The sequence below is a fragment of the Hypanus sabinus genome, chromosome 4 (assembly GCF_030144855.1).
Source record: "Hypanus sabinus isolate sHypSab1 chromosome 4, sHypSab1.hap1, whole genome shotgun sequence".
NCBI classification, from domain to species: Eukaryota; Metazoa; Chordata; class Chondrichthyes; order Myliobatiformes; family Dasyatidae; genus Hypanus; species Hypanus sabinus.
Genome location: NC_082709.1, coordinates 43,081,320 through 43,106,799, shown reverse-complemented (window position 1 = coordinate 43,106,799; position 25,480 = coordinate 43,081,320). Strand labels below are relative to the sequence as shown.

Here is a 25,480-nt window from a genome sequence, read left to right as displayed (position 1 = left end):
TTAAATACAGTTCATTTATTTGTAGTGAGAAATTTAGATAAAATTTTAAAAACATATTTAAAACTCAGAGGTTTTAGCTTATATAAGGAAATTTGCAGATGCTGGAAATTCAAGCAACAGGTTTTAGCTTATAAAAGATTTCCAAATTATAAACTATTTTTGAAACACAAACTATTTTCAGAACAAGTGTAATTTTTATAAGCGTACTGATGAGTTGTGGACAAACAGGTCGTCTGTCACAGAAATCAAAGACAGAGGAATGGATTACAGTCACCCTCTTTTTGTCATGCTTCCTGCCATCTCTTGACCATTTCTAGCAAGCTTGACTGTTCTCTAATATTTATACTATTTTTCTGCCACTTGGTGACTTCACACATATGGTCTAAAAGCTTCTGGTGGCAGAAATCCCAAAGGCTGACCCTCTGAGTACATAAATCTTCCAAAATAACTTAGCAAGTTGTTAGCTGGTTTGATACAGGTCAATTAACATAACCCAAATTGTCTTACACTACATCTCTTGAGCAGCCAGCCCAGTGCTGTGGGCCAACAGTCTGTGTTCTGTAAGCAGTGCTGTTTGTTTGCAAAGCTGTCCTTTTAACTTAAGACTCTTACATTAACTGAAGACTGGTTCTTGTTTATAACAGGAAGCTGATCAAGGAATACTAATTAGAAACATAGAAAACCTACAGCACAGTACAGGCCCTTCACCCCACAAAGCTGTACCAATCATGTCCTTACCTTAGAAATTACCTAAGGTTACCCATAGCACTCTATTTTTCTAAGCTCCATGTACCTATCCAGGAGTCTCTTAAAAGACCCTATAATTTCCGCTTCCACTGCTGCTGCCGGCAGCCCATTCCATGCATTCACCACTCTCAGCATAAAAAAGCTTACCCCTGTCATCTCCTCTGTACCTTCTGCAAAGCACCTTAAAACTGTGCCCTCTCATGCTAGCCATTTCAGCCCTGGGAAAAAGCCTCTTACTATCCACACGATCAATGCCTCTCATTATCTTATACACCTCCATCAGGTCACCCTCCGTCACTCCAAAGTGAGTCTTTGAGCCTTACTTCAGTGGTTGGTAAGTTGATGGAGAAGATCCTGCGAGGCAGGATTTATGAACATTTGGTGAGGCATAATATGATTATGAATAGCCAGCATGGCTTTGTCAAAGGCAGGTTGTGCCTTACGAGTCTGATTGAATTCTTGGAGGATGTGACTAAACACATTGATGAAGGTAGAGCAGTAGATGTAGTGTATATGGATTTCAGTAAGGCTCACTCAACCTGTATTCGTAAGGTATGCTCCCCAAACTAGGAGAGTTTGCTCCCCTAAATTAAAATCTCCTCTGCACCCTTTCAATGGTTTCCACATCCTTCCTGTAGTGAGGCAACCAGAACTGAGCACAGTACTCCAAGTGGGGTCTGACCAGGGTCTTATATAGCTGCAACATTACCTCTTGGCTCTTAAACTCAATCCCACAATTAATGAAGGCCAATGCACCATATGCCTTCTTAATCACAGAGTCAACCTGCATAGCAGCTTTGAGTGTCCTATGGACTCAGACCCCAAAATCTCTCTGATCCTCCACACTGCCAAGAGTCTTATCATTAATACTATATTCTGCCATCATATTTGACCTACCAAAATGAACCACCTCACACTTATCTGGGTTGAACTCCATCTGCCACTTCTCAGCCCAATTTTGCATCCTATCAATGTCCCGCTGTAACCTCTGACAGCCCTCCACACTATCCACAACACCCTCAACCTTTGTGTCATCAGAAAACTTATGAACCCATCCCTCCACTTTCTCATCCAGGTCATTTACAAAAAGCATGAAGAATAAGGGTCCCAGAACAGATCCCTGAACCACTCCACTGGTGACTGACCTCCATGCAGAAATGACCCGTCTACAACTACTCTTTGCCTTCTGTGGGCAAGCCAGTTCTGGATCCACAAAGCAATGTCCCCTTGGATCCTATACCTCCTTACGTACTCAATAAGCCTTGCATGAGGTACCTTATCAAATGCCTTACTGAAATCCATATACACTACATCTACTGCTCTACCCTCATCAATGTGTTTAGTCACATCCTCAAAAAATTCAATCAGACTTGTAAGGCACAGTCATGCTGGCTATTCCTAATCATATTATGCCTTGCCAAATGTTCATAAATCCTGCCTCTCAGGATCTTCTCCATCAACTTACCAACCACTGAAGTAAGACTCACTGGTCTATAATTTCCTGGGCTGTCTCTACGCCCTTTCATGAATAAGGGAACAACATGAACAACCCTCCAATCCTCTGGAACCTCTCCCATCCCTGTTGATGATGCAAAGATAATTGGCAGAGGCTCAGCAATCTCCTCCCTTGCCTCCCACAGTAGCCTGGGGTACATCTTGTCCGGTCCCAGTGACTTATCCAACTTGATGCTTTCCAAAAGCTCCAGCACATCCTTTTTCTTAACATCTACATGCCTAAGCTTTTCAGTCAGCTGTAAATCATCCCTACAATCACCAAGATCCTTTTCCATAGTGAATACTGAAGCAAAGTATTCATTAAGTACCACTGTTATCTCCTCTGGTTCCATACACATTTTTCCACTGTCAAACTTGATTGGTCCTATTCCTTCACATCTTATCCTCTTGCTCTTCAGATGTAGAATGCCTTGGGGTTTTCCTTAATCCTGTCTGCCAAGGCCTTCTCATGGCTCCTTCTGGCTCTCCTAATTTCTTTCTTAAGCTCCTTCCTGCTAGCCTTATAATCTTCTAGATCTCTATCATTACCTACTTTATTGAACCTTTGATAAGCTCTTCTTTTCTTCTTGACTAGATTTACAACAGCTTTTGTACACCATGATTCCTGTACCCTACCATCCTTTACCTGTCTCATTGGAACGTGCCTCTGCAGAACTCCACGCAAATACCTCCTGAACATTTGCCACTTTTCTTCGGTTATGTTTCTCTGAGAACATCTGTCTCCAATTTATGCTTCCAAGTTCCTGCCTGATAGCCTCACATTTCCCCTTACTTCAATTAAAGGCTTTCCTAACTTGTCTGTTCCTATCCCTCTCCAATGCTGTGGTAAAGGAGATAGAATTGTGATCACCCTATGGTAAAGGAGATAGGAGTTTCACTGAAAAGTATCTCTCTGATCTCTAGAAATGTCAGCTACTGAGTTAGAAAGTTGAGCTTGGCAAAATGGCTGCCTGGCCCTGGACAGTGAATGTCCATCACAAGTATAAATAAAGACACATTTTTGTCACCACTTTTTCATGTATTATTCATTTTTGAGATCTAGATGTTGATAATAAGTCCAGGATTTAATGTTCATGTGTAATTCCTCTTATGAAGGGCATTCTCACAGTGTTGAAGGGTGGAAAGTTTCACTGCTTAGATCCAGTAAAAAAATAAAAAAAAACAATGATTTGTTTCCATGTTAGGATGACATGTAGCTTGGAGGGGAATTTGAAGGTGATAGATTTTGCTTGCTCTCTTTGTCATCCTTTGTGTTGGAGGTTGCAGGCTATTGCCAGAGTAGCTTTAGTGAGCAACTTAGTAATTTTGTAGATGATATACATATAATGTAGTCACTCTGTGCTGGTGGTGGAGGAATTAATGTTGAGGGATTATGAGCACAGATGTAATGGGCTTCTCTGTTCAGAATGGCTTGAAGCTTCCTGAGCTGCATTCATCCGAGTAAATGGACGGTATTCCATTTGCCTTTTACATGTCAGCAGATATCCTCCAGTTACTTCCTGTGAAGTACTCAGCCTCTGAACTTTTCATGCAGGTGTGTTAATTATATGGTCAATCCTATTGAATCTGCTCCTTCAGGATGTGGATGGTGGTGTGCTGGTGTGCAAGGGAGAGGTTTGTTCAGTGAGGGGGTGAGAAGAACTTTTGACATGATGGTCTGTTAATTAAGTTTAAAGACAATGAAGAGAGGTGTTTCCTAACTTAAGAATTGTAAGGGAATCTGCTCAGAATTGAAATTCTAAAAGCACTATTTTCTTTTCTCTGTACTGTCTGGTGTAGGCACTTGAGCACCAATGAAAGTGCTAACTGAGAATTTCAGAGAGCATCTTAGCCTTATGGATCAGAACCTCAAGCCAAAAGTAAAATCAGGACGTTTTCTAGAGACAGCTATTTTGATGGCAGATGTAATCTGTGGCTCTGAGACATGCATTTTCCAGAGGCAAGTGTGGTTATTACCAAGCCTTTGAAAGGAACTTTCTCTGGTCAATCTTGCAAATTCAATATTGGGGTAGGAGAACCTTTTATTCTTAATAAATGATAGTTTTTTTGTAATTTTGAAATGTTGCTTATGCTTTAACTGTTGTAAGTGTCATCTATTGGCTATGATAGTCTGGTCAGATGACCAGGGCATACAAGATGTATGATCATCTTTCTACTTTAGTGCTTAATAGTGCCAAGTTGTGTTATTCTAGAAAGGCTTGCCTCATTATGTAGGTGCTGTGAACCTTCTCTGTGGCCTTTGAGTTTGAGAAGAATGATTGCTAACCCCCAGGCTATCTGTATGACTGTCATTTGTCATCAACACCTTTGCTTCATATCTTGTTCATTAACACAGAGCTTGAACTAATGAACAGCTGATGGAATGAGATCTGGAGAAAAATTTGTGCAGGAAATCATTTGAATGAAAAAGCCATTGTATGGACAGACCTTGTTCTACTGACATAATTCATTACGGTGTGAGGATTCTTTAGCCAGTCATGATATCTTCATTGTCCTGCCATATGCTTCATCTCCCTACCATTCTGCTGAGCTCATTAGAACATGGAAGAGTACACCATGCATAAGCCCTTTGGCCCATGATGACAGTGCCACACATGATGCCAAGTTAGACTAGTCCCTTCGGCTTTGCATATGATCATATTCTTAAATTCCCTGCACATTAATATTCCCTGCTGAGAAAGTAAACTTTTTCAAAGAATTCTTCTTGTGTACTTGAAAGTAATTCATTTACCTTTTTCTCTTTTGTTACAGACTAATGTTAAGAGCACCCTAAGACCAATAATCTTAGATGAAATCTTAGAGGAAAACAAAAGAAAAGTTATAGAGGTTGTTGCCAAAGAAAGTTTGGGGCCCCAAGAACATACAAAACTATATGATAAGTATTCCATGCTGATAAATAGGCAAGCTGACTTAGATGTGGAACAATTTCTAAATGAAGAACATACATTTGAAGAGACAGCACAGGAAATAATTAAGTATCAGAAACTGAAAGAAGAAATTCAGTACAACTCTCGAAAGGTACGTACTAACAGAAGTTCACAAGATGAATTACATAATTTTTTTTATTTATAATGTAGAAATTATATTTCAGTATACGTTATTTGTAGCAATTAGATCTATTAATCATTTCTGAAAGCTTTCTGTCATATGGATTAGATAGATACTGTATATATCGTTTATCTGTCTTAATATTGCTGTATGAAATACAGATTCTTGTGATCATACAGTAAAAAACTGCTATTGCTGGCACAGTTGTTTATCATTTGTGGTTTATATTATTTTATGAAATTGTCTCAATTTTTGGTTCAGGTTGTTCGTCTGGGAATGTTTGAGGTGCACTGTGATGAACTTATAAGGGCTCTTGTGAGACGAGCAGAAACATTGTTTGAGAAACTTCTGACGAGGATAAGCAAGTATCATTCGGATGCAAATAAAGCGTTAGTATTTCTCCAATTTATATTGATGAAAGTTTCAGAAAGTTTCAAAACTTTTTAAGCTCACCCATAATTGGTGGCATGTGCAAGCACACATCTTTTGCTTCTAGCGCACAAAGGAATTTAACCTCCACACAAATGACTGTTATCCTCTACCTCATTGGCATGTTAAGTATATTTTTCGATCATAGATAATTTATTTCTTTTTCTGGTTTCTGATGTGAATGGTGTTGACAACGTGGAGTTTGCGATGATTTGTCTGCAGATTTTAGAACAGGCTTATTTGTACTGTTTTTATTGAAGAAATTATTCAGTGTGCACATGGTGTCACTGGGCAAAAGATTGCACAGCATAAGATTTTTGCACATATTGGTCATTACAAATTAGAGGGAATGTTGAAGATCATTCATCTCTGCTAATCTATTCTGTTTTCCTTCTTTAGGCTATTAAAACCCCACAGCACTGTATTTGCTCCTGTTAAATCCTGTAGCAGGAGTAGCAGGGTTCGGGAGCAAATATTTCTTTCAAATTTTAAGCTCTGGCCTATTATGAAGGAATGTGCAAATTGAGATAAAATAGGCAAGTTAGTTAGATAAACAAATTACTAAATGAATGGTGTGAGAAAGAAGGGTTTCATTTTTGTAATCCTCTGATAATACTGATAGGAAGAATTTGATCTGCTGTTGTGGAAACTACCTGAGCTGGCTTAGAGTAAGATTCTATTTGAGTAGTGTGGTCATAAAGATTTGAAATTACTGGAATTTACATGAAACAATAAAAAGAAATAGGACATTCCTTAAGATTGCAAAACGGGCTCTGTATTGGCACCCATGTGAATTGCTAAAAACGTATTCATTGTACAAAGTTTTAACAACTACATTAACTACTTACGTTGTGCTCTTAAAATCTTTCTACCCATAAAAATTTTCACTTTCTGCGTATCATGTATTGTTAAGACTTGACATTGAGGCAACTTCATCCTGTATCATCAAGTCTATTGCTCCTCAAACTAACTACCCTAATCTTGGAACTGGAATGGGTTTATTATTGTCACATGTATCATGAAAAGCTTCTTTCTGCATTACTGTTCATATAGATTATTATTCAGTGCAACAAGGCAGTACAAAGAAAAAATACAGAATGCAGAGTAAAAACCATAGGTTTCAGGAGCAGAATTGGACCATACAGCCTGTTGAGTATGCTTTTTTCTCATGATATTAATTTTTGGCCTTTCCCTGATCCTTACATTTATTTGATATTCTTTGGAAATGTTCAAATGAGGCAAAAGGTTCATTTTTAGAGGGAATACGTCAATGGCCAGTGAAATTCTGGGAGGTGAGGGCCACCATTGATAGGTTATTTTAAATACCTTGTTTTAAAATAATAATCATTTTATATAGTTCTGCTGGGAAATCTATAAACAAACTCCCTTCTTCTGCCCTCATTGGATGAGTTACTCTGAAGATTTCTTGCCACGAACTCCCAAGCATTCCCCTTGAAAATGCTTTTAAGCACCTTTAATGCTGTCATATTCAGCAATTCCTTGTGGTGCTCTTGTATTTGACAACTCAACCCTTGCATTACTCTTCTCATGTCCTGGAACTCCTATTGGCTCATAACCTAAAGCATGATCTGACATACTATCTCCTGTTAATTGTTTCTATGTGCTCTGTAGCATTATGGGCTATAAATCTAGGAACTACATAGTCTCTAAACCTCCAGTGTAAGTATTTGGCCCTTTATGTGCCCCAGACCTTGCAGCAGTTCAAGAAGGTGGCTCACAGGGATTATATACTGTATATAAAACAACTTTTAAACAAAATCTTGCAAATTGAGGATAATAGATGTTACCTGTGAAAATGAAAGTATATCATACTTTCAAAAGGAAACAATGTCAAGCTGAGATCTGTACTTCTGGTTACTTGGTTGGAGACAGCAGTTGCTGCTCTTAGTTACTCCAGAAAATTGGGCAAGTATTTAGCTGAATAGGTAGTTCTCAAAAGGACCAACAACTTAAGATTTAATAATATATTTAACTGAATATGGAGCTGTGGAAGTGCTGCTTCTCCAGCTTAAAATCTTATGGGTTGCTCCCAATTTTCCCTATTTTCTTTTGCACTCTTTGATTCCACTCATGATTTATCTGTCACCAATTAACCCCACATCCTGTACAAGCTTGCAATAAATTGTTTTCTCTGACAAATGATCACAACCTGCCCTCACCTCACCTGCAAAGGCACCTAGAATATTGCATCTGCAAACACCATCAGTTAGCTTGAGAGATGATCACTTCCACAGGCACTTAAAGCATTATATTAGCAAACACTGTCTTTCAGCTTGATAGATCTGCCTACAATATTTATCTATCCTCCCAACCATCTCTGGAAGTTAGTTTAACCCCTAATGGTTTGCTAATGTGATTGACACCCGCCCTTCCAATTTCGGTTAATCACTACAGCTTCATAGTGATCCTCTATCTTCATGTATTTACAGATATGTTAACCATATGTTCCTACCTGTGTATAATTTCATATAATGCGATGTGTTCATTAAAACCTCATGACTAACCTCCCAACATTACCAATTCACATGTGTCCTGACTATTCATTCTTGTACGTAGTTACCTTTGATACTATCTTTCTTCTCCATTGAAGTTTCTCCACTACACTTCTCTGATAGTTGAATAGTTAACTAATTGTACTTTTTTTATAGGTTATGTCTTGAATTTGAGAAAATAGCAGAGAAAGCCTTAACGACACCTCCAAACACAGAAGCACTAATGCAATTGAAGGTCTTTTTTTCTGTTTTACTTTGAAGGATTAAGTGTACATAAGAATTATGTGTGTAAATTAACATATTACTATGAAAGAAAATAATAAATGCCAAAGTATAGTGGACTACTTTTATAAAATTGTTTTATAAAATTGATTATACTATAATTGACAGTTCTCTCGGCAATCTGTAATTCTACATAAAATTCCTTTTACATTACAATTAAGCATTTAATTATGTTGAAAATCTTAATCTTTACTTTTGTATTTTTATTTTTAAATAAATTCTTACCTGGACGCAATCCCTCAAAATTGTGACATAATTGATCTGTATAAAAGGACCTAGGCAATCCTTGTCAATATGGCATGTAAAACAAATAGCATTCCAAGAAAGCAAATGGTTTAAATCCATGATATTTCAGTGCAGTTTTGCAGTAGAGCTTGGTTAAAATATAAACAATAAACAATAATTTTTATACAACTGGCAAGGAACAATTACACCAGAAATAGGCTGGGCAGTTGTCTCCAACAAGATATTTTAATTTACGTTCAACATAATGCCATGACTTTGTCTCTTGAAGATAACAACCTGAAGGCCACTATTGACAACAAAAATCCAGTGCTAAAATGTTGTTTTACTTTGGTGCTCTGATTGCATATATTTGTATTAATCAGTGCATTTTATGCTAGGCTTATGTGCAAAAAGTTGAAGTGAAAGACATGGCTGAACTTGAGCTGAAGCTGATTGAAGCAAAAAATCGTCTGGCTTTTCTGGTCGATTATGTTACACTTTCCCCAAGTGACATACGATTAAACAATCAAACATTTCAGTGGAGTGGACGAATGACAGAGATTTTTGAGGAGCACAAAAGGATGGCTTCAGAAAAAGAAGAACAGTATCAACAAGGACTCAAGGTGAGATATTATTTATGATTTTCTTAAATTTGTTTAAAATCTTTTAACAGATTTGTAATGCACAGGTAGCTTTAAGTTAGAGTCAGGACTAAATCTAACATCACAGCAAAACCTTATATTCAGTTTAGATCTGTAATATAAATATACACTAAATTATGCATTGCAATCACATTCTGATAACTTTACTACTTTGGAATGAGCATGGTAGCTTGGATTTCATGGACAGCAGTGAGGGAACAGTCCAAATCCAACAGTTTTAGAGCAGAAAATTCGGCAAAACCCTTCATTGCCTATAGAAGAAAGAATCACAGCAGAGCCAGGTTCAGGATAAGAATCTGGCTGTGGGAGAGACATACACTGTTCTCTATCCTTGGGCTTACTTTGGCTTTTGAGTTCAGTGGATTGTAATTGGTAAATAATAATTATTGTTGTTTTATCAAATTTACCTGAATCTTGCAATTTATTTAATTTTCAGCTTCGTATTGAGAGATTTGAAGAAGAAGTTGAAACCTATGCCAAGCAAGCAGAAGAATTTGCCAGTTTTTCAGAATTGTCAGATGTTGGTCGCTACTTAAGAAAGGCTCAAACATTAAGTGCAAAGCTGAATCAAGCCTTAGAGAAGGTACTGAGTCACATAGTTACTATAATATCACATTGGTATAAAAACCATAAATATTTTTAAAAAGTATTGTAAGTTAGGAGAATGAGCAAGAAAGTGGCAAATGAAATACAATGTTGGAGGATGCATGGTCATGTACTTTGGTAGAAGAAGTAAATGTGCAGACTATTTTCTAAATGGGGAAAACATCCATAAATCTGAGGTGCAAAGGGTCTTGGGAGTCCTTGTGCAGAACACCCTAAAGGTTAACTTGCAGGTAGAGTCGTGGTGAGAAAGGCAAATGCAATGTCAGCATTCATTTCAAGAGGATTAGAATGCAAGAGCAGGGATGTGATGCTGGGCCTTTATAGAGCACTGGTGAGACCTCACCTTGAGTATTGCGAACAGTTTTGGGCTAAGTGAAGATGTGCTGATGTTGGAGAGGGTTCAAAATAGGTTCACAAAGATGGATCCAGGAATGAATATTCCTTGTAATATCATTCCTTGTAATATCATACAAGGAACGTTTGACAGTGCTGGGTCTGTACTCGCTGGAATTTAGAAGGATGAGAGGGGATCTCATTGAAACCTTTCGAATGTTGAAAGGCCTAGACAGATTAGACAGAAAGGGTATTTCCCATGGTGAGGGAGTCTAGGATAAGAAGGCACAGCCTCAGGATGGAGGGGTGTCCATTTAAAACAGATGTGGAGAAATTTCTTTAGCCAGAGGGTGGAGAATTTGTGGAATCTGTTACCATAGGCAGCTGTGGAGGCCAGGTCATTGGGTGCATTTAAGACAGAGCTTGAAAGGGTCTTGATTGGACACGGCATCAAAGCTTATGTGGATAAAGCTGGGGTGTGGGGCTGAGGGGGGAAAAGAAAGGATCAGGCATGATTAGATGGCAGAGCAGACTCGATAGGCCAAATGGCCTAATTTTGCTCCTATGTCTTATGGTGTTGTATCAGTTATTGCAAAGCTTGAGTTAAATTGAAGTACTATAGTGCTCAAAGTGCTATCCTACAGAATACAGAGTTAAAATGCTGTATTTGCATTTAAAATGCAAATGCCTTGAAAAATACAGTATATGACCTTTCAAAAAGATGTAAAGCCCAATTGAAAAATACACTCTGAGTAACATTTTGATATTTTGCCTATTTTAACATAAGCTTTATTAATATGTATTTCTAGAAATTGGGAAGGATATTGTTGTTGACATCTGAAAGATTATGGAAATGGCTGGACTGAATATTTCAACATGTTGGTATAAACAAGTTGTAGAGAAGAGATTTCCTAGAGTCAAAGGGTTGGGAAATGTGTAACTTTCCTTGAAGAGTGAGTGGATAAGAACGTAGCGGATGGAATACAATGCTGAAAAATGTGAAGTTGTCCACCTTACTGTACGTATACAAAAGCAGACTTTGGGAAATGTTGAGATTGAGATGAAAATAGCAGACGGAATGTTGGGAGATCAGTTACAAGAGGATATTATGTAGTGAATCTATGGGTCTTGGAGAGAAAGCTATAGCTCTCTGGAAGTAACAATATAAGTATAAAGGTTGTTAGTAAAGGCATGCAGCATGCTTGCTGATGTCAATTTAGGTATTCCGTATAAGAGTTGGGAAGTCATGTCCAGCTGCATAAAAATTTAATTACGTTACTTTTGGAGTAATGTCTACAAATGTAGTCACGACAGTACACGAAGGACATGGAGGCTTTGGAGAATGTGTGGAAGAAATTCACTGGGGATTCACCTGGATAGGAGTGTATTAGCTGTAAGGAGAGGCAGGCAAACTTGAATTGCTTCCTCTGGAGCGCTAGAGACTGAGCGGAAACCTGACTGGAGTTGATACTGTATACTTTTGAGAGGCATAGATAGGTAGATGGTTAGAGTCTCTTTCTCAGGGTGGAAGTGGTTGAAGAGTTGTTGGTGAGGTTGAACCTGGTGTGTTGTGTATAGTTTTGGTTACCCTGGTATAGGAAAGATGTAATTAAGCCGTAAAAAGTGTAATTAGATTTATGGAATGTTATCAGGACTAGAGGGCCTGAGTTAAATGAAGAGGTAGAGCAGGCTAGAACTTTACTCATGGAAGTATAGGAGACTGAAGAAAAACTGTTTTAGACATTATAGAGGTGTATGTAATAATGAGGTCATAGATAGGGTGAATGCACTCTAATCCTGGAGAAAGGGAATCTAAGTAGGAGGGGGCACCAATTTAAGATGAGAGGGAGCCTTTTAAATCATTCAAATGTGGGTTGTGCATTTATGACCACAAGATAAAGGAGCTGAATTTGGCCCATCAATTCTGCTCTGCCATGACTGATTTATTTTCCCTCTCAACGCTGTTCTCTTGCTTTATCCGCATAACCTTCGACACCCTTACTAACCAAGAACTTATTAACCTCTGCCACACATTTGATATATTTAAAGCAATTAATTCCACAAATTCAGCACCCTCTGGCTAAAGAAATTCCTCCTCAAGACTGTTCTGAAAGGACATCCTTCAATTCTGAGGCTGTGTCTTCTGGACCTAGACCCTCCTCCATATCCTCTCCATATCCACTCTGTTTGGGCCATTCAATATTTGGTAGATATGGGGATAGTATTATGATATGCAAAGAGTTGCCAGCAAAGTGGTTGAGGCAGGTTCATCATTTAAAAAAACATTGGATAAGTACATAGAAAATTTTTAGAGGGATGTGGGTAATAAACAGGGTGGAACTTGCTTGGTCAGAATGGACTAGGTAGATCAAAGAGCCAGTGTTGTATATCCTATAACCTGAGTATTGCTGGAAGCAAGTCACAAAAAATGAACATTGTGGGTGGAGCAAGCATTTATAAATGCAAATAGTATGTTGACGTTTTTAACAAGAGGATTTGAATTTTGCTACATTTATGTAAGGGCCTTGGTGAAGTAGCATCTGGAGTATTGTGCAGAGTTTTGGTTTCTGTGAATTTTGTAAAAAGTTCATAAGATCATAAGATATAGGAGCAGAATTCGGTCATTTGGCCCTTCAAGTCTTCTCTGCCATTTCATCATGGCTGATCCAGTTTTCCTCTCAGCCTCAAGATCCTACCTTCTCCCCATATCCCTTCATGCCTTGACTAATCAAGAATCTATCAACCTCTGCCTTAAATATATCCTATGACTATCCTCCACAGCCATCAGTGGCAAGGACTTCCACAGATCTGCCACTCTCTGACTAAAGAAATTTCTCTTCATCTCCATTCTAAAAGGATGCCCCTTTATTCTGAAGCTGTGTTCTCTGGTCCTAGACCGGTGGTTCCCAACCTGGAGTCCACAAGCCCCTTGCTTAATGGTATTGGTCCATGGTATAAAAAAGGTTGGGAACCCCTGTCCTAGACTCTCTCACCATGGGAAACATCCTCTTCACGTCCACTCTATCTAGGCCTTTCAACATTTAATGGTTTTCAGTCAGGTCATCCCTCATTTTTCTGAATTCCAGTGAATACAGGCCCAGAGGATGTATATGTCATAGAAAATGTTCAGCAAAGATTGGCTAGAATAGTTCTTGTAATATAGATTTTTCATTTGAAGAGCAATTGAGTAACCAGTGTTGCATTGTCTAGAGTTTAGAAGAATGAAAGACACTCTCAATTAAACTTTAAAAATTCTTATCAGGCCTTGATAAGTGGATGAAATCAAGGTAATTTCCCTGGATTACAGGTCTCAGAATAAGGGATCAGCCATTTAGGATTTGAAATAAGGGGAAAGCTCTTCATCCAAAAAGTGGAAAATCTTTGGAGTTTTAAACCTGGAGAGTTAGATGGTTCAGTCTTTGATTTCATTCAAAATAGAAACGGATAGATTCCTGGATATTAAAAAAATTAAGGGATTTGGGAACAGTAAAGGAAAATGGAATGGAGACAGAAGACCAGCCATGATCTTTAAAAATTATAGAGCAGGCTCAAAGAACCAAAGAGCTTCCTTCTGCTTCCAATTCTTATGTTCTTATTGAAGCACTGTGAGTGAAGTGGATGACTCAGCTCCTCACTCTTCAAAAAACATTCCAGTATCTAGTTGACATAAATGAGGTTGCGTACAGCTCCAACAAAACTCAAGCAGTTTAATATCACAGAGCACAATGCATCCTATTTATTGCTGTCCAGTCCACCACATAAAAATTCAGCACCCAGTGTTTGGCTGCACCCATTGAAGCACGTGGAAGGTGACCAGATGCTTCTTCTTAATACATCTTGAAGAATCATCGGGAAAAAAAGAATGAATGAGTGTTTGTGTTCTGTAAAGCTCAAAGTATTCTGGAAATGGAGGAAAGCGAAATTTCTCCCAAACAGTTCCTGAAGTTTAGTTAGAAGCACCTAGAGCGCCGGAAACTGTACAAGCCAGGAACTTGGACACAAAAGAAGAATGTTGGGTATTGGTTTAATGACCAGACAAAGCTAGTTTTGGAAGTGAACTGTAAAGAGGAAATGGGAAGTATGGGAAAGATCTAGCTAGTTCTGTAAAAGGAATATAACAGGTGGAGTAAAGCAGTAAAATATGTGGTTATTTACTTCATAGGAAGAGTAGGAAAGCAGAGTGATTTTAAACAGTGGGAAACTTGAAAATGCTGGTGTGCTGAGAAACCTTGTTGCATTAGTTCATGAAACTTGGAAACTAGTACTAATAAAGTAAGACATTAGATGCCAGATGGTATGTTAGTCTTAATTGTAGCAGGTTTGAAGTATGAAAATAGTCTTACCAAAGTCAAGGAGTCAGGGAGGGAATCTTGTAGGCTTGTGGGGCCTAATCCAGTTTTTTGATATCCATGTTTCTCATTGAGTGATATTTGATGTGTTTTAATCCAATCAACATATACGTCTATGGTCATGTTACGAGGTAATTAAATTCTATGATTTTTTTTGTTGTGCCAGATTGATCAGATTAATGCAGAAGAGCAAGCATTTGGATGGCCTGAATCTCAGTATCCTCAGCGGAAACAAGCTAGCGATGTCCTTCAACCATATTTAAGGTTGTATGAAATCATTGTAGAGTTCAATAACAAATATAATAGTTGGATGGAAGGACCGTTTACAGAGGTCAACCCAGATGAGGTAGAAGCAGATGCAGGAAACTACTGGCGTGGTCTATACAAGTTGGAACGGACTTTCTCAGACTCACCAAATGCATTAAAAATTGCCCATGCTGTTAGGAAAAAGGTTGAGGAATTTAAAGAACATATTCCCCTAGTTCAAGTCCTTTGTAACCCTGGTTTGCGTGATCGACACTGGGATGCCTTATCTGAAATTACAGGCTTCCCGCTAAAACCTGCTCCAGACACAACAGTTACCAAACTTCTCACAATGAATCTTGAACCTTTCTTAGCTCAGTTTGAGGGCATAAGTGAGGCTGCTGCTAAAGAATATTCACTGGAAAAAGCCATGAAAAAGATGATAAATGAGTGGGACACAATGGAATTTACTCTCCTTCCATACCGAGAAACAGGAACATACATACTTTCAGCTGTTGATGATATCCAGATGTTGCTAGATGATCACATTGTGAAGACCCAGACAATGCGTGGATCTCCTTATATACAGCCATTTGAAAAAGAAATCAGGTAATTTTGTTCTTAGTTTTTCTCATGGTGTTTTTAAAGACAGTTTCAAGTTTGAATGCAATAGATCTTTGCAAAATGCTTAATAATTTTGAGCAAATTTGATGTAAATAATAAGGTGAGGTAACATTTCTCAATTTATCAGTGTTTGTAAATAATTTAAACCATACAATTGAGAAATCAATTTCTGGAAGGAAGTTTTTTAAATTGACTGTGGCAACATCTACTAACAAAAATATGACAAGATTCTGCTTAACATGGTCACCAATAGCTCTTTTTCATTAGCTGTAACATCATATGGTTGATGTATAAGAATTGAATTGACTTTATTACTTACATCCTTCATATACATGAGGAGTGAACGTTTTTATGTTACGTCTTTGTCTAAATGTGCAATTTATAGTGATTTGTTATAAATAGTATGTGTAACAGGACAGTCAATATAACATAGAAATACAATTGTATCAGCATGAATTAATCGGTCTGTTCCCCGTGGAAGAGGCTGTCCCAGAGCCTGTTGGTCCTGGCTTTTATGCTGTGGTAATGTTTCCCAGATGGTAGCAGCTGGAACAGTTGTGGTTGGAGTTACTCGGGTCCCTTTTACACATGTGTCTTTGTATATGTCCTGAATAGTGGGAAGTTCACATCTACAGATACGCTGTCCTCACCACTTTCTGCAGAGTCCTGTGATTAAGGGGTGTACAATTCCCATACCAGACATTCATGCAACCAGTCAGGATGCTCTCAATTGTAGAAAGGTCTTAGGATTTGGGGGTCCACACCAAACTTCTTAAACTGTCTGAGGTGAAAAAGGTGATGTTGTGCTTTTTCACCATGTATGTACAGACCATGTGAGATCCTAGATAATGAGTAGGCTGAGGAACTTAAAGCTGTTCACCCTCTCAACCCCAGATTTATTGATGTAAGTAGGAGTTAGCTTGTCTCCATTCCTCCTGTAGTCCACAACTAGCTCTTTTGTTTTTGTGACATTGAGGGAGAGGTTATCTTCTTGACACCACTGTGTCAGGGTGATGACTTCTCTGTAGTTGCCTCATTATTACTTGAGATTAGGCCAATCAATGTAGTATCATCAATAAATTTAGTTAACAGATTAGAGCAGTGGGTGGCATCAATGTCATGGGTATACAGACAGTAAAGGAGACCAGTCAGGATTGTAACACTTGGTAGAGTGCTGAAGTAGAATTAATAGTAGAATCATTCTCCACGTTGACAATTTTTGTGTGAAGTAACTATCAAATCAAACTATCTACACAGTATTTCTTTAGTTCTTCAGCTGTTACAAAACCACTGCATTCACAGCAGTTTCTTATGAAGTATAAATACCCTCTTCTAATTTATTTGTGGAGAGAGAATGCAGGACAGCTTGGGTAACTTCAGTGCAAAATTCAGGCTGATGTACTGATAGACTGCTGTTCTATTGGAGGTGTGAAGTACTGTAAGTTCCAGTATTGCATCAATTATATTTAGATAATACATATAGCAACTTTGGGAGCCTTCTATTTGTAACTTGTATGGTGTATTTCATGCAGAGCAATGATGCCAATACTGCAAAAGTATTTCATTGAGTGTGGGGTGGTTTTGGACATTGAAAGGCTATGAAAATTTTTTCCCACCAAATAATGTCATAAATGTGTTCTGAAAACTTTGGTTACTGTATTTCAGCAAAATGTCAAATGCATTTGTTTTGAAGTCATGTACTGTTCCAGTCAAAATACCATATTTTAATTAATACATTAAAGTAGTTTTGGATCCCTTCTGTCAATATACCTCAAAATTTGTTGGTTATTATTGTTTTACAAAAAGTTTTTAGTTAACTGCATCTTTTGTAGGTGATATTTGTTAAGTCTAGAAGGGTGCTTCACTTGTGGTCTTCAGTGAAATCTTCAAATGAAAAGGTTGTGTATAGGAAAGGTCCAAAATATGTCTAAGCAGCCCAGTTTGTTAGTACAAGTATCACTAAAATATCTCTTTCCATTCCCACAGTTACTTCTGTTTAAAATGTTGGAATTGATTATTTTGTTTTGATTTGACTTCTGGACGAACATTTTAGTGCAAGCAGGTGCTTGTGATGGATATTACAGTGGGATGCTAATGGCCATTGCACAATTCAGTAATTCACAATTCAGTGTCCATAGCCAAGACCTTGAGTACTATTGAAGGTCTGTTGGGTTTCCCAAAATAGAGTCTGTGCTCTTCAGTACTGCAGTAATGCTGGTAGAGTTGAGGTGGGGCAAGAGGACCATTGGCTAGTTGACCAAGATCAAGGTCTTAAGATGCTTATCAGTGGGGGTGGAGTGCTGTAAGGAGAGTCCTTTGTGAATGGCAGTCACCTGGAATTGGAATGATTGGGGTTGGAAAGTGGGGGATATCGTGGGAAGTTCTTCAATAATTATCAAGGCATTCGGTTAGGATATTCACTGTTGATTAAAGCCTGGAGTAGAGGGAAATAGGTAGAATGTCAATGAAAGAGGCATGAAGAGAAAAATGTGGATAAACAATGAATGGGGCTTGTAGGATGGAAAGGTAAAATCTTCAACAATAATCAGGGCGGGCCTGGGTTGGAGACATGAAGTACCCTTCACTACTGATCAGAGCTTGGCTTCAGTGGAATGGGGCTCTGGATATGCAAAAAAAATTACAAAGCAGGAGAAATATGACTTTAATTGTAAAGTGACGTAACCAAAAATAAGGAATGTCCAATATGGAGCATGAAAGAAGGAAGGGGATTCTTCCTACACAAGTATAGAGGAACATGTAGTGGATGTTCACCATTGATTAAAGCTTGATCAGGTGGATGTGGAATGTTGAAAGGATAATTCCTGGAATGATGAAACATGCATCCTCAATGAATATGGAGAGGAATGAATCTTCATCATTGATAGGATCTGAGTCTGGGGACCAGAAGGAATCTTTGCTGAGGATAATATCTTGGAGGAAGGCGGGGAGTTTCAATGATCTGGATCTGGAAAGGGGACCTTCACTGAGAATTAGGACCTGGAGAAGGTGAGATTTCTGTTGAGATCTTTGTGGAATATTGATTAGGGATTAAAAAGACAGAAAACATGATTGGAATGGATCATTGCTTGAAGGATCAGAACATCTGGGGGCCTTGGTCATGGTGTCAGAAGTGCTTGGAATGGTCAGAAGTCTGAGGATCTTGGAGAATTTTGCAATCAGTGAAGACTTAAAAAGTTGAACTATTTGATAGTCTCATAGGGTTTTAGTTCCATAAAGCTGAATGTAAAATAGTGCTATGCTTTTTTTTTCTTGATTGCCAACCAATAAATGTACATACACTGCTTCAGATATTATTTTCTCCCATGTCTGTACACCAACATACATATAAATCTGTATGGGGGGGAATACAGGCCTTAAAGCATAGTGGTTGTCTGCATTGTAGCACCAATGTGGTGTATCACTGAGTTAGCAATTACATTTTCCATTCCCGGTTGCATTTTTAGGCAATGGCAGCTGGTAGTTCTATCAAGGCATGAAGTTGGGTCTGCTTTGAAAGGAGGTTCAATATTTGTGCAAATATCACAAATCTGGAAAAATAACACTGTAGTTAGAAAATGGCATAACCAAAAAAATTGGATGTTGATATCTCTGTTTGTGTAACACAGATCGTGGGAAAGTAAGCTGTTGCTACTGCAGGAAATAATGGATGAATGTTTAAAAGTGCAAGCAACTTGGCTTTACCTGGAACCAATTTTCAGTTCCCCTGACATCATGGCCCAGATGCCCGAAGAGGGAAGACGATTTACCACTGTAGATAAGACCTGGAAAGAACTTATGAAACACGTTTTAATGGTAAATTAACATTTGAATCCTATTATTATTATCAGCCAAGAAAATAATAATTAACTGCAGCTGAATTGAAGACACAGCCTGTATTTATAGTTGGACATCATGTGACCTATCCTAATGTTTGTTTTAAATTAATTAAAGGCAAAATCTCTGTATGCACACATTTATTATCCTAATTTAAATACTGCAATGTATGCAGAGGAGCAGAGAGAGAGATGCCAAGTCATTTCCAGTTAGCTTGTTCCACATTTTAACTGTACTGCATTGCATACATACTTCATACGTTTACTCAAACTAAGCTGCTTTCCTTGTTTGCAAATAAAAGATAGATTAATGTATACACAATATTTACACATTTAATCTGTTCAAATGTTTTGAGTTACAGTACTGATATTTTCAAAAGAAATTGTGTTACTGACTTTGTATTTACTTCTTGACCTGAGAAAACTGAATCATGAATCAATTCAGAAGGACACTGTATCTTCTCTTCAATAGTTTCCACAGGATCAACTAAAGGACATTAATAATTACATAATTTCAAGATACTCCATTTTCCCTCCTACAGGATTTAAAAGATTTTTTTCCGCACAATATCTCATTGTTAGCGAACTTCAATTATCATTCTAACATTTCATTTCCAAATGTCAACATTGCCAGGTAGTATTTACGCACTAATTCCAATGAGTCTTTTGAATTGTTTCCCTCTTTAGCTTGAGTCATAATTTCAATTCTGTCTTAATTGTATCTCTTCCACTCTCCATTCAAGATTTAACTATGATAAACCCAGCTGTGATAATACACAGGGCTATTAGGAAATATGGTGCTGTTTTGAGTTTTAACAAAAAGTTTGCTAATCATTGTCTCATAATTAAACTTGTAAAACCTATTTCTGAAGTTATTCTGACCATTCCCTCCAATATTTAGTTGTACTATTTGATGCTGAGGAAATAATTATAGACTTAATATTTTCATAAAGTGCTTAAATAGTAATGTGCAAAGACTATTAATTCTTCAATGTTTTAAGATTTCCCTGCCTTAATAGTTGCTTCTACTTTTCTTTTGGCTGATTACAATTGATTTGCAGTATATCTATTTTTAGCCCAATCTAATCAATATCTTGTTTCTTTTGAATCAGTATTAGGTTTATAAGTCTACTTGAACATTTCTTATAACATTCAAAGATTTGAATAACTACTAGTATATCATTGTGATTGTATAAATAGCAGCTTATTCTGTTTAAAACCTAATTCATGGTAACATAAAATGTCTTCGTGTCTATAGGTTACTTACTGTACACATTTTCCATTACATGTCCAATGTTGCTCCTTATTCACTTTCAACTGAATGTGTTTGTGACACATCTAGCTTGCTAAAAACTTTGATGTCTCTGAACTGCATAAATTATGTCAAGAAGGCATTAGCTACCAAGTTTTGTCAACTCTTTAGTTCATGATTACCTTAAGAATCATATGGTTAACTGCTTTAGGTTTTACTACAAAAAACAATTGATCAATCTTCAGGCTTGCCCTTGATCGGGCCCCACTCTATTTGAACTGTGCTGTGGAATGGTAACGTAGCAATTCTTGTAACGCTATTACAGTGCCAGTGACCTGAGTTCAATTCCGTCATTATCTGAGTGTAAGGAGTTTGTACCTTTCTCTGGAAGCTTCCGTTTCCTCCCACATCAAAGACACAATTTCATGGATGTAATTGGACTGTGTGGGTTCACTGGGCCAGAAGGGCCTTTCATTGACTGTATGTCTAAATAAATATATATTCTTACACATTATTGAGGGATCTGCTGAAATCTCTGTGCCTGTGTTAAGTAAATTTAGTACCGTTTAATTGTACTTTTGTTTGGATGTTAGCGTATGGGCATTTGGAAATGCAGGGATTGATTAGAGATAGTCAGCATGGCTTTTTGTGTGGGGGATTGTGCTTCTTGATCTTAATGAGTTTTTTGAAGAATTAATCAAGTAAGTCAATAGGGTCAGAGTGGTAGATGTGGTGGACTTCACTGAGGCCTTTGATAGCCTTTTGCATTGTGGACTGCTACGGAAATTTAGATTGTATGGAGTGCAAGAAAATACACATTTGACTTGATAGTAGAATGCAGAGGGTTTGGACTGTGGCCTCATTACTAGTGGTGTTCCACTGGGGTCCACGTTAGGCCCATTAATATTTGTCATTTATGTCAATGATTTGGAACAGAATGTACAAGGCATGGTTGATAGGTTTACAGATAACATCAAATTAGATGGTGCTGTAAACAGAAAAAAATGGTTATCAGGATTCATAAAGGAAATCTTAATCATCTGAATAAGTGGGCTGAGAAATGGTAAATTGAATTTAATTTGGATTAGTGCAAAGTGTTGTAATTTGGGAAGACAAATGAGAGTAGGACTTCCTCAGTGAATGGTAGGGCCTTGAGAAATGCTGTAGAATAGAGGGTCAAAGGATTAAACAAGTATATGGTTCCTTGAAAGTGACATCACAAGTAAACAGGGTGATAACAGGAATTTTGACATGGACCAATTCTATACTGTATGAATCCAACTCCCTACATTGCTGTGCTTTTCATTATTGCTCTAGGCAATGTGAGCACTGTTCAGCCCAATTCCCTATTTTTCAACTTAGCTTCATCTTTAATTTCTTTTGATGGATTATCATTGTGAAAACTTTTCTTCAATGAAGAAATAACATTACAAGAATAATTTTGGTTGACTACCTTGATTTCAGACTTGCAAATTAAGGACATATGCCATTTCTGTTAGAAGATGGTTTTATTGTGTTCCTACGAACCTTTGTTTTGGGCAGACACATTTACCATCAATTTCCTCTATTGTTCAAAATATAATTTCATTCATTCTGTGTATGAACTGAAATGTTCAAACTCATCTTCAATGTTGAATCCAGATGTAGCCATTTTGAATACAAGTAATTCCTTAGATCTCTACTGCTTTTAAAATGGTGCAATTTCTGCTGGAGAACAGTGCTCTATGTTGTTAATTCTCTAATACTTTTTTAACTGATTACCACTCTTTCTGAAAATGCTGTGTTTGTCATGAACTAATTCTTGCACAAGGTCATAGTTGCAACAACTAGTTTTAGTCCCACAATCTGTTTAGTCTTCAAAGATAGTATCCCTTCCCATCTTTGTAATTATATCCACTGGATTCCAGTTAATTGGGCCTTTGGTTAATCGAAGCCCCCGCTTCCTTGGGACAACTGTTAAACTCAAAAATTAGTCAAGAAAATAGCCAGAATTTGCTTTGTTTATTTGGGCCACTATAGACAGGAGACTATTGCTGAATAGTTTCTAACTAGCATCAATTGTGTGCATTTGTCTGGCTGTTAGACACTATATTGTGCTTAGAGTGAACAGTTTTTAAAATAGTGTCAAGATATGTGCATTTGTATTCAAAAAGCAGTGATTTTTGTCACTGATAGCTGGTGAGAAATAAGCAGTATGGCAATACAGAACCGTTTTGCTCACTGTAGTGTCAAGCATTCAGGATTGGAGATGCCAATAACAACCAGGAGTTAAAACGACATGATTTCACTAATTCAAGTTAGTGACTATGACGAAATTGAAGGTATCAACAATCATCTTGAATGTTAGAATGAAAATGAAGACTTGGAGGATGTAATCATCAAAAAGATTGCATGAGGGCTGTCTGTTATCTGCACTCAGTGGCTGCATTGATTTTGTTGATTTACAGACAGAATGCAGCAGTGTACACTGGATGAATTCCTCTGATAACTATTTGGAACTCATACACAGTATTATAGTACTGTAGTGGTATTGATAGTGTTCTAACTTGTTCTGTATTTCATTTAAATACATAATAAGTTACTTAGTTAAATGTTAAACAAGATGCTGGAAATCCAAGCAACATACACAAAACGCTTGGTTGGAAATGTCGACTCCTTACTCTTTTCCGTAGATGCTGCCTGGCCTGCTGAGTTCCTCCAGCATGTTGTGTGTGTTGTTAGTTAACAGTTGTTTATCTTTTTTTTAATACCTTTTTTATTATTTTCATGAAACTTCCACTGATTGGGGCAACCTGTTCATTGGGCCAAAATCTACTTGTCCCAATGAACTGGAATCCACTATGGTTACTTACAAGCCTGCCTTGCTTTTGGACAACAGGGAGCATGTTGAAAAACATGAAGTCTATAAGTGGAGGAAGAGAAGAAGGAAATACTAGGAAACTTATTGAAACAAGTGTAACTGAGTTATTTGTCTCTCTTAATAGCTTGATCATGCACATGCACCATGCAAATATGTCATTCATCTACATACATTAAAATTGGTTTGTTACAAATATTCTTTAATTTTTACAAAAATTGAATTACTTAATTTTTCTATTGATTTTCATAACCCTTTTACAGTTATTGAACTTCTGTTAAGGTGCATTTTTATAACATCAGTAATTAGACATTATTTACATTCATGTCCATTGTGATGCCATTTGAAATATGTGAAATTCAGTATTATGGTTGAATTTGAACTTATTCTTGTCTGATACACTTTGACATGTTGTTGTTGGACATTAATCAAACGAAGAGATGCTTCAGTAATTCTGATTCAGCATAAAGATTCTTGAAATAAGTTTGGACACTATTACTACTGCTTCAATGAAGAGTAACTAACTCAATACAGACTAGGTACCCCATGGTGGTTTTTACTATATTATCTGTCTGAGCTATTGCATGAAAATTATCTTTTTGTCAGGTAGTTATTGTAGGAATTCTTTTTATTTGAAGTGCTTAACAGAGTATGTTTTAAATTATATTTTTAAAAAAACTCGTTCCATTCCATTGCTGGAAATCCAATTGATACAACTCCCTGTTGAGATCATTGGATCACCTTTTATTTATAATCTTTACTGAGGTTAGTTCATACTCGAAGCATATTGAAGAAGACAAACAGATTTGTAAATATAGTTCAGAAGAAATGTATGTCTTGAATTACAACAGCTTTACAGAAGTTTGTATTGATGTATTGATACTTGTTTTGATTTTTGTTTATCTGCAGATATATATGTGGTTAAGTATCTTGATTGAGAGGTCATTCTGTATTTCCTATACAGTTGTAATTTGTATGTTGTATGTGCTTATATATTACATGGATCGAAACTGATTGAAACCAAGATCTTACTATTTTAAAACATTTTTTGGCATGTGTAATTTTAACTCCTTACGTAGCAAGTGTACAAATGTTCATGATTTTATCACAAATAAATGTGAATGCCTTTTTCAATTAATTTCATTGGTTTATGATAAAATCTGTTTAGCATGGACTTAACTTTTCAGGTAAAAACAACGAGATTATCTTCAACAGAAATTGATTTGAACTACTAATAAATGATGGTGGTTTAATGAACCACCATCATTAAGCTGCTGAAGTTCTAAGTAACTCTTAGCTTCCCAGACTGTGTGCAATTTGTGAGTCGTTCAGAGCACTGTTATAGATCCACCTTTCTAAGTCTTCAAACGCACCAATTTCTGCTCTTCCTTTCTTGGACTCTTCACAATAGCATTCCAACTAAGAATGTCTGCCAGCATTTATTGCTGGGTGACACTCTAATAATAGAAGGTCTCCATTTCTACTGAATTTGGACTAAGAATGAAGAGTTCAGATAGTATTTACCTTATGGTCAAATATAGTGGAGTGGTTCTAGAATTGCAGACTCTCATTTGATGTCTTCAGTTTTTAAGTATCACCCAGGAATAAATGCCAGCACACATTCTTTGTTGGAATGTTACTTATGTAAGATTCATTCAGCCTTAAAACATTTGCATTTTTAAGTTGTTAACTACCCTTGCTGCCCTTTCAGCTGCAGTGTTTAACATAGGTTACATGGTGGGCTGAGTGAATACCAAATTTTCTCACAAGCAAAAGTTAAAACTTGTGAAATAAACTGTTTTCTGTTATCAGGCAGCAAGTATTCTTATGTACAATACTATGAGTAGTAAATATGAGCCTCAGCCTACCTTTATTTTATGTGTGGCTTTTAGCTACTTGGATCATGAGCCCTTACAAGCCAACAAAAAACGTTTTTTTTAAAACATAAATCATATACAATAA

The 25,480-nt window shown here is 37.2% G+C and overlaps 1 protein-coding gene across 1 annotated transcript in view; it reads left to right on the top strand.

Moving 5' to 3' along the window:
* The window catches only part of dnah7 (dynein, axonemal, heavy chain 7), a 269,206-nt gene that overhangs the window by 30,687 nt on the left and 213,039 nt on the right, over nt 1-25,480 (top strand). The window contains exons 12-18 of the mRNA XM_059966905.1: nt 5,014-5,280; nt 5,572-5,699; nt 8,409-8,487; nt 9,158-9,382; nt 9,858-10,004; nt 14,876-15,561; nt 19,203-19,389. Of these exons, the coding sequence (XP_059822888.1) occupies nt 5,014-5,280; nt 5,572-5,699; nt 8,409-8,487; nt 9,158-9,382; nt 9,858-10,004; nt 14,876-15,561; nt 19,203-19,389 (1,719 nt within the window). The remainder of the gene's footprint in view (nt 1-5,013; nt 5,281-5,571; nt 5,700-8,408; nt 8,488-9,157; nt 9,383-9,857; nt 10,005-14,875; nt 15,562-19,202; nt 19,390-25,480) is intronic.